General features: G+C 36.1%; 2 protein-coding genes across 17 annotated transcripts; one reads left to right on the top strand and one right to left on the bottom strand.

Moving 5' to 3' along the window:
* The first annotated feature begins 305 nt into the window (after positions 1-305).
* LOC122082630 (heavy metal-associated isoprenylated plant protein 39-like) lies at positions 306-1,566 on the top strand. Of its 2 annotated transcripts, none has more exons than XM_042650314.1 (3): positions 306-694; positions 834-915; positions 1,170-1,566. In XM_042650314.1, the coding sequence occupies exons 1-3, from the start codon at positions 686-688 to the stop codon at positions 1,451-1,453; spliced, it is 375 nt and encodes a 124-aa protein (XP_042506248.1). In that variant the 5' UTR covers positions 306-685; the 3' UTR covers positions 1,454-1,566. The 2 variants fall into 2 exon arrangements, with proteins under 2 accessions (XP_042506248.1, XP_042506249.1); XM_042650315.1 differs by having other exon boundaries at positions 324-694; positions 837-915.
* A 41-nt stretch (positions 1,567-1,607) lies between these two features.
* LOC122082627 (tRNA-specific adenosine deaminase TAD1) lies at positions 1,608-12,439 on the bottom strand. 15 transcript variants are annotated; one of them, XR_006141375.1, is made up of 14 exons: positions 11,970-12,437; positions 11,622-11,742; positions 10,647-10,837; positions 10,408-10,506; positions 8,928-9,041; positions 8,267-8,439; positions 8,111-8,187; positions 7,897-8,016; positions 7,664-7,751; positions 6,799-6,913; positions 6,605-6,713; positions 6,324-6,383; positions 5,695-5,740; positions 1,608-1,856 (listed from the first exon to the last, which is right to left on the bottom strand). XR_006141375.1 is itself a non-coding variant. In XM_042650313.1 (11 exons), exons 1-10 carry the CDS (start codon positions 12,154-12,156, stop codon positions 6,803-6,805), a joined length of 1,245 nt encoding a protein of 414 aa, XP_042506247.1. In that variant the 5' UTR covers positions 12,157-12,439; the 3' UTR covers positions 5,393-5,740; positions 6,799-6,802. The 15 variants fall into 15 exon arrangements, 2 of the variants coding, with proteins under 2 accessions (XP_042506247.1, XP_042506246.1); XR_006141371.1 differs by lacking the exons at positions 6,324-6,383; positions 6,605-6,713 and adding exons at positions 3,759-3,846; positions 4,438-4,518 and having other exon boundaries at positions 11,970-12,436; XR_006141368.1 differs by lacking the exon at positions 1,608-1,856 and adding an exon at positions 5,393-5,559.
* Between the last annotated feature and the right edge of the window lie 1,055 nt (positions 12,440-13,494).

Raw genomic sequence — 13,494 nt, 5'->3', positions numbered from 1 at the left:
TTTTTTTCTTCTCATATATATCTATATATATATATATATATATATTCTAGCCAATAAGAAGGAAAATGTCCACCTTTGCTAACTTTCCGCAACTGATTTTGTGTGAACACATGAACTGGAAAAGTAAATACACAGATCAATGACTGAACTGGCATAATCACTCTCCACAATAGCATGATATAGAAGGTTGGGTGAGATCACGGACACCACAAAGCAAATGAATTACCAAACATTAAAAGTTGTACCTTAAAAGCTAAGATGGAAGGTTTCGAGGTCGGTTAATCATGGATGCCACTTCATATACTGATATCAAAAGCAGAACCATTAGCTCCCCTCCTTCCTTTTTCCCCAATAACTGGTAAGGACATAGGCTTGCCCAGAGGCCAAATTCCTTCCCAGCCAGGACATATTCGTCAATTCATAGGGAAAAAAAGCCCTGAAATCCACATATCTATGTAGTCCACAGTAGAGATGAATCTTGAGTGCGGAATAACTTCGAATAGATCGAAGATCGTGACCATTAACTGTGACTTCTCCTTTCTGACCTTTTGGGCCCATAAATATGAATGGAAAGAGCTACCTGATCTCATTTCTTCAATTTCTTCTCATCTTCTTCCTCAGCAATTGCTAACACCCTTAACCAGCCAATCTTAACTATTTCCAATCTTCTCTAACCTTGAATCAAATGGCACAGGTACTCTTCTTCTACCCTTTTCTTAATTTTTTTCTATTTTGTTACTTTGATGAATCGTTAGAATCTAATTCCTTCTTTATCTTCTCATCTCTTCTCAATTTTTTTCCTTTTTTTTTTGTGGGTTTGGTGGAATTTTTAGCAGAAGGTGGTCCTGAAGGTCTTGAACATGACGGATGATAAGACGAAGCAGAAAGCAATAGAAGCTGCTGCTGACATATACGGTAGTTTACCATATTCTTCTCTGTTCTTAAATTAAAGAGAGATTTGAATTTTCTTTGATTTTCCTTTAGAATCTCTCCATTACTCTGAAATTAAATGAGGCTTATAAGATTGTTGAATCAGATAAGATAATGAAAAGCAATGCCTCATACCCAATATTGGCATTGGAATTGGTCAATAGAAAGGACTGATGAACATGAAAAGAAGCACATTCGATTGGTTTCTAAATGTTTGATTTGAAATTTCTAATTAACAGGGGTAGATTCAATAGCTGCTGATGTGAAGGAGCAGAAGCTCACGGTCACAGGGGATATGGATACAATTGCAGTTGCAAAAAAGTTGAGGAAATTAGGGAAAGTTGATATCATATCAGTTGGGCCAGCTAAAGAAGAGAAGAAAGAAGAAAAGAAAGATGAGAAACCACCAGCTCCAGCACCAGCACCAGCACCAGCACCAGCACCAGCACCCGCTCCCGCTGCTGCTCCTGCTCCTGCTCCAGCTGAGAAGAAAGAAGAAAAGAAGGAAGAGGGGAAAAAGTAAAGCAAACAGAGAGAATCCATCTAGAAAATACCCAAAATTTCTTTCTTCATAGTTATGATGTAGATTATTATATCCTTTATTTAGTGGAATAATGAAAAAAATTTCAACCTGAACTTCACTAATTCAATAGATAATGTGGGTTATCACTCCCAAGTCCTAATTTATTGTGGGGCCTTTTTAATTGTGATAAAATAAGGTAACCATCAACGTGTCTAGAAGCTTAGCACTCCATTCTTGACAAAGAAGAAAAAAATAAAGAAATCCGTTCTATGTAGAGAAAGAGACCCTTGTGAACAACCATGAGCCGCCTCCCTAACAAGTAACAAATTCTTTCAAAGGAGATATAGTCTACGGCACAGCACATTCACTTAAATGAGCCTTTGAAGTGGCTTGCTAGTTTTGCCTGAAACAACAGACAAGAGGAAGAGTGAATGAACGATCTTCTGAACTGTTACGTGAATTACAGAGTAAATAGAAAAAGGCATATTCAATGCACAAAGCTCAAATCATTGTGGGGTCTAAATAAACTTGAAAGGGTCAAAGTATTCATAGTCCTGTCCACTTCGTAAAAAACCTCTTCTTCAATTCAAATCAGTGATCATTAAATCACAATGGAATAATTTTACTATCGCGCCAAGGTCGCAAAATAGGCCATTAGGTATGAAGCAACTGGAAATCTTTTGAAATACGAAATGATTCCTCAAGGACCACGACGTACTGTATCTATATAGATTTCAATAAATGTCAGACAAATTCATAGGCCCCATTTGGATCTTAAATTCTTAAGTTCCAGATCGGCTCTTCTTTATCCCCTTTGAATTAAGCCTTCAAGTAGTTGCATGGCTAGAATCCTAAAGCTGGGAATAATATTTTTGTCGTTCATCCTAAATTGGTTGGCTATAATTATCAAGTTGGCTTATAGATTAACCCCACCCCCACCCCCACCCCAAAAAAAGTCTTAGGTGTTATCAATTGAGTGAAGTGAAAGGAGGGGAGGAATTGCATCACTCCTGGTTGGATGGCATCAGAAAGCATTATCTGAAGAGAATCCCATTGAAACCTTCCAATATGTCCACCTCGGAAAGTAACATGGATTACTGACAAGAAAGAGAAGGAGAAGTGGAGAAGTGGGTTCCCTATTCAGAAAAATGATTCACAAGATTATTCTGTTCATGGCTTCAGAGTGAACATTTAAAACACAAAGAAGAAAGCAAACATCAAATCAAATAAATGGTAGAATTGGGACCACACCTTGAATCCTTTTCAGATTCTATTTGTTTAAGAAAACCGTTTAGAAGGTGAATGATTGAAAATTTGAAAACCCGATACAAAAAACTTAAACTCAGCAATTATGTATAATTTTTACATATAATGGAATTAGCACACACATAGCATAGACTTCGATTAATGTTGGAAGGGTATTAATCGATGAGAGCTTTAGTTGATGAAACCCAATACGAAAGATAATCTCCTTAATAAGTAGTGGGCTTCCTAATTCACTTCCTTAAAGTTGTAAAACGATAAATGGAACTATTAAGTCTTAATTATCATAAAAGCATCAATTGTTTTCTATAACAAAATTAATTGAGGTACGCAAAAGCTGATCCAAACACCTTGGTTAAAAAATAATAATAATAATAATCCCTATTTTCAATTTATAAATTGATATCAATATTCATTAGCTCCTAACCCTAATTGTAACAAAGAAGAAAGCAAACTTGAAATCTGCTTATATATTAACAATTCATATTCCATAATCTAAATCACTGTTTGACAACGTTTTGTTTCTGTCATTTCTGTGTTTTCTTATTCCCAAAAACGGAAAAATGACCTAAAGTGTTTAGTAAAATTGTTTCGTTTCACCCGTTTCTAGAACATAAATCAAAATTTATGTCTATTTACAATTCTAAAAAAGACTTTGACGAAACAAGTCCGAAGTCCGACTTGGGACTTGTTTCGTTGTCTCTAGAATTGAATTTGAGAGAAAAAGAGTTTGTTGTATTCAATAAATCTCTCAATTATTTAAACCTATAAATAAGCAACCAAACCCTCTCTCCTTTTTGGACATCCGATGATATTATTAAATTTTTTAGTGACATTATGTTTGTAAAAAACGCTTAGAGAAATAAATTTATCAAACACGAAAAAATCCATTTTTATTTCTAGAAACATGAAAAATCGTTTTTGCTATTTTTAAACACAGAAATCATACCAAACGGTGCCTAAATGCACCACCTGAACACTACTTGAGATTGAGAGAGAGAGAGAGAGAGAGAGAGAGAGAGAGAGAGAGAGATGCACCAACCACTATAAACTGTACTTGTCATACACCGTCATGCATGCATGCACCGCACCTCACCTGGCCCCGCCAAATTCGAATGATGCAGCAGCATCTTTCCGCGTCAAAGGACAAAAGGTTTTCAACAGTACACGTCAGAATGTGTCACTCAGCAATGTGTCAAATCCTAATTTGGACATGTCCCCATCATCCAAAAGAGATAAAAAAAAAAAAAAAGGTTTTCCGTCCATTTTGGGAAAAAAAAGAGTATTTTATTTGCAAGAACGTAGCCTACGCAAGTATTCCATGTTTATCTTCCACCCTTTTTTCCAAAATAAATAAATAAAAAAAAAAACCTCCACCATTAAACTGCTATTTGGTCTTTCGCCCTCGAAAAACCTGTAATAATGGGAGGCATATGAATAGAGTATGGATTTGCCTTATTTGGAATCTTTTGGGGACAAAAGTTAATGATAACATTTACAATTATAGCAGTTCAATTAGATCATCAAATCCCTATAACTGAAAATATATGCAAAGAAAAACTTTTCCCAATAAGAAATATGGGACAAAGTTATCTGATTGTGTGGCCCTATTATCAACACCCTCTTCCATTTATATTGACATTTTGAAAAAAATATGCATTATAAAATGACATTGAAAAGAAAAAAAAAATCTGTACATAATTTAAATTATATTACATTACCATAATATGCAATATACTTCAGCAAGTTCTTCACATCCCCTATCTCTTTTCTGGTTGAGCGTAAAACTCTGTTAAGTTGACCTAAATAAAAAGAATAAATGTTTAAAACTTTAAAAAAAAAAATTTGTTACTTCATTTTAGTGTGGATGAGACTTAAAAAGTCATTAAAGGACCAATCCATAATGTGGATGTAATGCCCTATCAATTATATGTGATAGTTATTAGTATTAGAAATCATATTATACTATGATAATATATCTAATATAATTTGATTTTGCTGCAGATCTTACACTAAACAAAAATTATTAAATAGGTATCATACTAAATCATAATGTAAAATTAATGATAAGACCTTATAAATAAATAAATGAAACAATTGGTGGAAACACCTATCCTACTTTTAAATTGAGAAGGCAATAATTCCATGCCAATTTGACAAACAAAGCTGGAAGAGAATATTTTCAAAATTCATAGGTTCAGTCACATTAGTTAGTTCAACTTCTTCTACCAAAAAAAAAAAGTTAGTTCAACTTTGCTATTATTGACTCATAAACGAGTCTTCCATCTAGTGGTTATCATGAAGGATTAGACACTTACATTCCAACTACTGCTCAGTATAAATAAAGCATCATAGGACTCAAATCTGTTGGAGTCTTGTATCTGGATGCAAAGGCTACACATCAGTTTATCCCTTTTGTTTTTCCTTTTTCATTCTAAATTATCCCATGGTTTACCTGGTTCACATTGATTCCAGTTCTCTAATGATAGGCTTCTATAAGCCAGCCTTTGGCTCCTCATTGTTTCAGTTCTCACTAATAGCCAACCCTAAAATTTTGGAACACTTCCAGAAAATAAATCTTTCTTCTACCTTAGAGGGCTTTCTCCTGTTTTTACTCCCTACCACCAATAGATTTCTAGTTAACAAAGCTCACCATGGTGATTTTGAATATTCTGGTTTGAGATCACTTCCCCGGAACCAAGAGAAACTAAGGAACCAACAAACTAGTTCAAATAGGATTTGCTTGCATCAGTCAAAGAAAAACCACAAAGCATTAAAAAATCTGGGACAAAACTTGAGGGTGCCATTGCTGCTTCACTCTCTGCAGTCTCTTTCACCATTGTCTGTTGAGCAAAAAACATCAACAATTGGAAGGAGCAGAAGCAGCAGTAAAGGTATTACCAACATCTCACCAACCAAATTATCATGTCAGCATTGACCAAACAATTCAGGATGCCACGCACTTGAAAGTGAATTACCTGTTTCTCCATTTCCACTGTACTGTAGGCAGCCTGTAAGACTGACCTGAACAAAGGCAAAAAATGCAAAAGACAGCATTAATGAATACATGGTTAAAGCAGTCGTGTAAGACCTAAAAAAAATATTAAATAAAACCTAGACCCCTCCTCTTCATTCAACAGTAAAAGAAAAAATAGACACTATACATCTCCACTGTCTCTTTGGAGACATCCATAAATTGGAACGATACATCCTGTTGTCCATTCTCACTGACTTTTACACAAGTCATGTAGAGTACATGGAACACGTAGCAGAATATATCACTGATTAATCATTAATGATAGTTTCAGTTTTTTTTTTTTTTTTTTGGGGGGGGGGGGTGGTATGGTTTCAGTCCCTTGATAAAGGAGGTTATGGCCCTCAAGATCCCAAAGATAATGCTGATCCACCAAGCACCCGTCATGAAATACTGTTTTCTTACATCTCAACACCCATTACTGTGTTTGCACCAAAACAAGACTTGCCAATAAACAAAGCATCCACCTAGAGCTTCCCCAGCTCTAAAATCACAGGTGACTTCAAGGTTTTGAACTATAACTGATACCTCTCTTTTTATATGATCAACAAGAATCTATCCGCAGAAACGTACCAGCCAGAGGCTATGCCCATTAGTCTGTGAAACTCTTGGCCTTTTACACATCAAGGTTCTCTATCAATAAGATAGCCAAGACTGATTAGCACATAAACTAATTCTTGTGCAGAAAAGTATCTATAACACTCGTAAAGACTAAATCTGCATATAACCGTGACATCAATTGATCACCAAACTATACATTTATGATTCTTAACCATTTCTCATCACTAAACCCTCCATTTGAGCACTATTTTCATCTATATGAAACAAGTAAATCCAAGTTCCAGCTTACCCACCCAGCATTTCAGTTTCCCTCTTGTTTATGTAGATGCTTGAAACAAGGTATATAAGAGCCGAATTATGAGATTGCAGAGCTTTTTGTCGCCTTGATTTTGAGGACAAACTCTTGTGCATCCAAAGGTCCAAGTTAATAAATAATAACAGTAGTGATTAAAAGGCCAGAAGAAAGTTACACACAACATGACCTCACCTTGCTATCTTAAAATAGGGAATGCCTCAAGATCCATAGGTTTCAGAAACCAATTGCTGAAAGGCGGATTATCTTTGAAAATCTTCAAAGTGGAACAGTATTCATCAGCTCTTTCCTGCATGGTAGCATAAGACTTCAACATTGTTTACAGGTATACTGATGATCATAAATACCAAATTTTAACTCATTGCAAAAAAAATATTTGGTAATTCAAAACAAAGAAGGTTCAAGTAAACTAATACGACTCATTAAGACAATGAACTGAGTCAGTGCATTACGCAAGGCCCACTTCAATAGATCAAACTATAGTTACATTGCAATAGTTGATATAAAATACCAAGGAATTGTGGAAAAGGCTCGACCCGATAGCAATAAGTGGATTAAGGTAATTTCACAGGTTAAAAGCCGTAATTATAGCTTATCTCAAACCTATTCTTTCAATAGTTGAATAAATACCTATAATATCCTGGTCCTCCTGATAACGACCCTTACATATATTATGATACACTAGGGCCTTTATTTTCCTTTTGTATTTAGCATAATTTTCCATAAACATTTTTATCTGTGCAACTATCATCTCGAATTTCACTCCAAAGAAAGTAACATGGTGCATACACAGAGGCACTTTCTTAATCTATGTTTCCAACATGGCACTCTCATATGCCTTTTGATAATGACATTGTCAAGGATGAATGTTGGAGTTTACCACCATGAGATGTTCACTAGTGATAATTCTGCTACAACAGTAAATGGGCACCTTTTCCTTTTCTCATTTCTAATACAAACTTTGACTTATCAAAAAGAGGAGTCCTTCTACAACGTATGGCAAAATTTTTCTCAATATGTAGGATAAACCAGATCTTACCTTCAATCCTCGATAAGATACAGTATCAGCCAGGACTTCATCAGAGCATCCACGTCTCAGTGATATGAATAGATCCAACAGGTGCTTTCTGTAGAGAACATAAAGATACATGGTGCAAAATAGGTATATCCTTCTGTAACCACAGAATGTAATTCGTCCACAAAACACAAAGTGAAAACAAGAGGCATCTATGCCTTTTCAGTAAGATTTCTCAGATCAAGAATCTTTCGTACTTGCACAGAACTGATTGAGTAGCGGGGGAAAGTGCCCCTTTTGACGATGTGCCTTGCTTTCTGCCAGTGGTCCCAAGAACAACTTCATGCAGGCCATACTTGTTCCAGCAGACAGAATAACTGGGAATTAAGAAATATACCACTTTTTAAAAAATGAATAAACTTTAAGCATTTGATATGCCAAGGATGCAGTGAAATGAAGATTTAAAAATACCCGCAAGTTAAAGTTTCTGCAGCAAAGTCTGATTGCTGAAACTCCTTAGGTGGTATTGGGGCCTCCCAAAATAGTGGCTGCCAATGGCATAATAGTAATTATGTCATAAATATACTTTATTTCCTCATTTGTTAAGATGTAATACACATTTTGAACCTTGTTCACTCGAAATGGTGCGGTAAGCCTGTTAGATAATGGAAATATGCGATCAAAAACTGCTCTCTTCAAATGATACTCTAGGGGAAGTTCTTCAGAACGATTGCTAGGAGAGCGCCCCACAGTAATGGAAGATAGGTAGACCGGTTGAAGAAAGCAGGAAAGCAAAGATCCTGAGACAAAGAGGAAGAGATGCATAATAAAAACTTGGACATTAGCTGTCATGCTTAATTTGGCATGACAAAATAAACATCATGATCCGTTTTTATAAGGCTAAGACACATTAACTCCACTATTAAAGCCTAATCAATTAACTCTAACAAAAAGAAAATGCCGAATCAACGAAGATAACTGCTACAATTTTCCCTTATCCTGGCCATCACATTCCCAACAAAATAAGGATTGCAACCTGTTTCCACAAGGAGGGAAACCATATGGACACGTTTTTTAAACTTAGCATTCGTTGGAGACTCCTACCAGCTATCTAATGTGGTAGAAGCTAAACATAATTTTCATCTTAAAATATAATTCAACACAAGCAGAACATGCAACATCTGTGACAGTTAAGAACTTAAGATACTAGTCTAGTCAACCAAAACAATAGAGTATTTCAATTAAAGGCAATAAAAAGTCAAGTGGAAGTCATAGAAAGTATCAAAACCTTGGATGCCAACAACATTCCATCGGGCAATTTTATCAGAGCAGCTCACTGACAATGTTGTATCACCACGACCAGGTTTCCTCTGAACCATGCCAACAGCTTGTATACAGACACCTGATCAAGAATGCAACACATAAATGGACACCCACATGGATCTAGCATTTATGTATAATTTCACATCACATTAAGCTGCTAAAAATTAAATATAACAATTTGAATGAAGATTGATGTCAAAAGATATGGAACACAGTAGGAATACAATAAATAAGAGGGTGACAGATATAACGGAATACCCACAGTAACAATGAGTCGTGTAGAATTTATAGCTAAGAATCATAGATCTGCTTTATAAGGCTCCAGTTGTACGGGACCTAATAATAAAAAACCACCATCCTTGCCAATAAGCCAAGGAAGACCACGGAAAAGGTGATAAAAATTCAAGTAACATTAAATTAAAGGCAAGTTGACAAGATTCATCCAATTCTCTAGAAAAGATTGATTGAAGGTTGGGAGGGCTGCTTCACCATGACAAGAAAATTTATCAGATGAAAAATAAATTGTAGGCTTGTGACGGAAATCTTCAGCAGCATTAACAACATCCAAAAGCCTAGAAGTGGAGGATGGAATTATTTGACAATGAAGACAAGGTTGGCTTCATCAAGGAGAAAGGTGAGAAAAGAGAAATGCCAAAATAAGAACTAGCAAGTATTACTCATAAGGAGAAACTCGCGTGGAAGCAAAAGAAATCCACAATTATTTTGTTTTCCATGTAATTTCACTAAGCAAGAGAATATCAAGGACAAAACCTAAAATTTATTTGGAGATCTTTTTTTTTTTTTGTTTTCAAAAATCATCGTTATTTGATTCAAATAAAAAAAAAAAAAAATTACCAAGATACTTTGACACCCCTCCCCGAACCTAGGATGCATGCACAAGATGGGCAATAACTGAAGCAAGCCTTTTTTTTCTCATTTTGATAAGTGAAACTAATTCATAAAATCTATTAAACAGAAACTTAAGAAAGAAAATTGTACAATTTGTCAGCAATAACAGTTGTACAGTTCATGTGCACAAAATACAAAAGTTACGTATAAGTGATCATGGCTTTAGTTCATCTATTTCAAAAACTAAAATTAAAATTTATTACACGTGTATGTAACAAAACCATCTGGTCAGGCCCATTATCCAGTGCATCCATAAAACCAATATCTTGAAACAATCACATGTTGAGTTAGGAAGGATCCATCATTACAAACCTCCCCTCCTCCCCCAAAAAAAATAAATAAATAAATAAAAATAAAACAGCCTATTTCCAGCTTTGCATGTTTGGCTGCTACCACGTAAGGATGGAATATTCAGTAATAATGAAAAAGAGAATTTCAAAATCTGAGATATCAAATCCAAATAATGATACTCGTTCAATGATTTATGACTCTCTCCAACAATCTGTTACCATCATTGTTTATGAATTCCCAATTACCTTCGCCAGTGGTCATGAGACCATTCATAGATGGTGATGAACTTTGTTCTGCTAGGGGTGAATCTCTAATCAAAAGCAACGGCAAAGACGCATCCCCGCCTACAAGAGAGAAAACCAGAATGGGGAAATCACCTAAGCAAATCCTCCCCCCCCCCCCCAGCAATATATAGTGGACAGAAAACTTTTGAATGTTTACAAAGCCACAGAAGGATAATATAAAGGTTGTGTGTAAGACTTACAGGGCAACTGTGATATATATAAATGTAACTGCCAACCTGGTCGTATCGAGTATTTTCCTTGACCAGGACCATCTGTTTCCAAATGGAAAAGGAAGTTCATGAAAATATCACTCTGCAACTGTTCTGTACCATTATTAAATCCATCCCTAGTACAAATGGAATTTAGATATCCAATCTCTGTATAAAAGTACCTGCCATAATGGGGACGAAATACTGCTCAGCACATATATTGGAAAACTATACAATAAATGTGCAGCTAAGGACAACTAAAATGACATGGTTTAGAAGAAAATAATTTCAAAATTTTGTATAACATAAATCACAAGCTAAAGATCTTGAAAAATATGTTCTTGGCATGTAAAAAAATAAGAAGCACATCATTTAAGGAAAACAAATAGCTGAAATTAGACAATAGGCAACCCCCCCCCCCCCCCACACACACACAATGACACAGACCAAGGCAACTGGAGGCAACTGGGTGCACTGCCACACTAAAAAGCTTTGGAACCCATACCACCCCTCCCCCAAGTTGACTGATATTACTTGTCCATTCCCTCAGGTTCCAGTGCATTCAACAGAAGTTATTTTATAGGAAATGTCTTACAAGAAAAAGGAATTACAAAATAAGTTTTATAAACAAAATTTGATTTCCTAGGAAATTTTTTTCTCTCATGAAACAAACGGAGCCTTGAAGAACAATTATGTGCTCACAACTTACAATCAGAAGAAGAGGAAATTTTTCAATATTCAAGTTAACATGGGTGCTTAAATCATCATCGTCGTAATTTATACAACACAATGCAATGTATGATTAATCTCCCTTCTCCAAAACAATATCTCATAAAGCCATTGTTCTAAGCATGATATGTCATACTTTCTTAAAGTTTAAGCTTTAAGGTGCATTCATCTGATCATCTCTATAAATTAAAACAAAATTGTAATTGATAAAATTTAAAAGGTAGTGAAACTAAAAACCTTAGGAGAGCTCTTCGTGCAATAATTTCTGCATGAGAATCGTTTACCACATCGCCATGCGCACTCAGTCGCGATCGTCCGAGACATTTAGTTCCGGTTCCCAATGCAACAACTTGTAAATCTAAATGAGTGTCCCGGGGGGCAACAAAAGACCAAAACGGAAACCCTAAATCAGTCCAGCACAACAAGCTCCCTAATCATGTTTTGGACATAGTGAAACAAATGCGAAATACGTTTCAAATTTCAAAAGCTTATTCATGATCCATCCAGTTACGAGTATAGTTTCCAAATTGAGAGAGATAGACCATCAGAAACAACTATTAGGGTTTCACATGAGGGGAAACGCACCTTGAGCAGGAGAAGAAACGAGAAATGCCGCCAAAATGGTAGTTTCTCGGCCTTGAGGTTTTCCTTTCTTCGGGAGAGAATTATAAACCGATAAAACCACCTCCGATACCCTCTCTCCCCAATCCTTGTTCAATGGATCAGCAGGAGGAAGAGGAGGGGAAGATGGCACTTCAGAGCGGGAAGCCATAAATTTCAGAATAGCCGGGAAAATTTGATCTTTCCGCTATTTATTGTAGTGGCGATCAAAACGTTGGGGTGGATATCCTCAGCCCGGCCAGTCTAGCGACTCTTGCCCGTACGTTCCTGGACCGATTAATTTAATGGCTGCTATCTGATTTGGCCTGATATTCCGGTCTTTTACTTTTAATCTGCTGAACAAGGCCATGTCTCCACAGCGCAATAGTGGCGGTGGCTCAAATCCGACTCCTTGGAGCATCTCAAGGCGTGTGATTATGTATTAGGTTTCGTGTCAAAACTTTGTAAGGCATTGGATCTAAACTGCCGCATCTATTGCGCAATAGAGGAGCCGAATCCCCAACAAATTCATGAATTTTTGTAAAACTTGATTAAGAGATAATCTATTAAGTCTCAAATTTGATGTCAATCAACATTTTAGATTTCAACCCCTAAAAGAAATTGTTGTTTCTCTCAGGGAAAAGGTTCTCTAGTAGGTATGCTAATAACTTTGTCTGTGTCTTTCATTCTTATATGAAATGATTTTGTTGCCCTCCTATGAACGAAACCATTTTGTCACACCTCATTAGTGTACTCCCCTTATGCCCTTACGTAGAGAACCTTCTCCCTTTTTTAGTACTCTTGTTTTTCCTATGAGTCATGGATTTGTAATTCCTACAATTGTGAGAATTGGATAAGGATAAATGTGTTATGATGAAAACCATCTATTTGACATAAAGTTGAAGAATTTGTTCACAAGTTTGGATTCTCAATTTCCAAACGGAGCCCTATCATAAAGTATAATCATTAGGGGAAATTTTGAGAATAACCTCTTTTCCAGAATCTACATTTGGCCATTAGGTTGATTCTCATGCTAGCTTCAAATTTAAGGCTGTGGAATGTACCTGACATTATCATGCGAGTCTTATTTTAAGCCCATGCGTCCAAGTATCCAACCCAAATGGTCACAAACATAATGGGCTGTAGGCCCAATAAGTTAGTGTACCCCTTTAGCCCCGGCCAATATTTGCCTAAAGCCCACATTTAAGCCCCCAAATGCCCGCCCAATTGACCAATCATTTGCAATGCATATATTCACGATCCACAATTTTGAACCATATGCATGTGGTGGAAGGTTCAATTCAAAACCTTAAAGCAACACATGCAGAGAGTTTTCCAAGTATATCAAGGTTTCAAGGACCTTAAACAAATGTGCGTGTGATTATAATTCGATAACTCCCAACATTAAGTGGGTAAAATTAGCCATTAGATGGATGATGTAACCTTAATAGATCTCATGCGAGTAAGTGATACGATCCGCACATGGATTAGACTGGGATAGTGGGGGCAT

This window comes from Macadamia integrifolia, chromosome 6 (genome assembly GCF_013358625.1).
Source record: "Macadamia integrifolia cultivar HAES 741 chromosome 6, SCU_Mint_v3, whole genome shotgun sequence".
Lineage (NCBI taxonomy): Eukaryota > Viridiplantae > Streptophyta > Magnoliopsida > Proteales > Proteaceae > Macadamia > Macadamia integrifolia.
The sequence above is the reverse complement of the archived record's forward strand: the minus strand, read 5'-3'. Positions and strand labels throughout refer to the sequence as shown.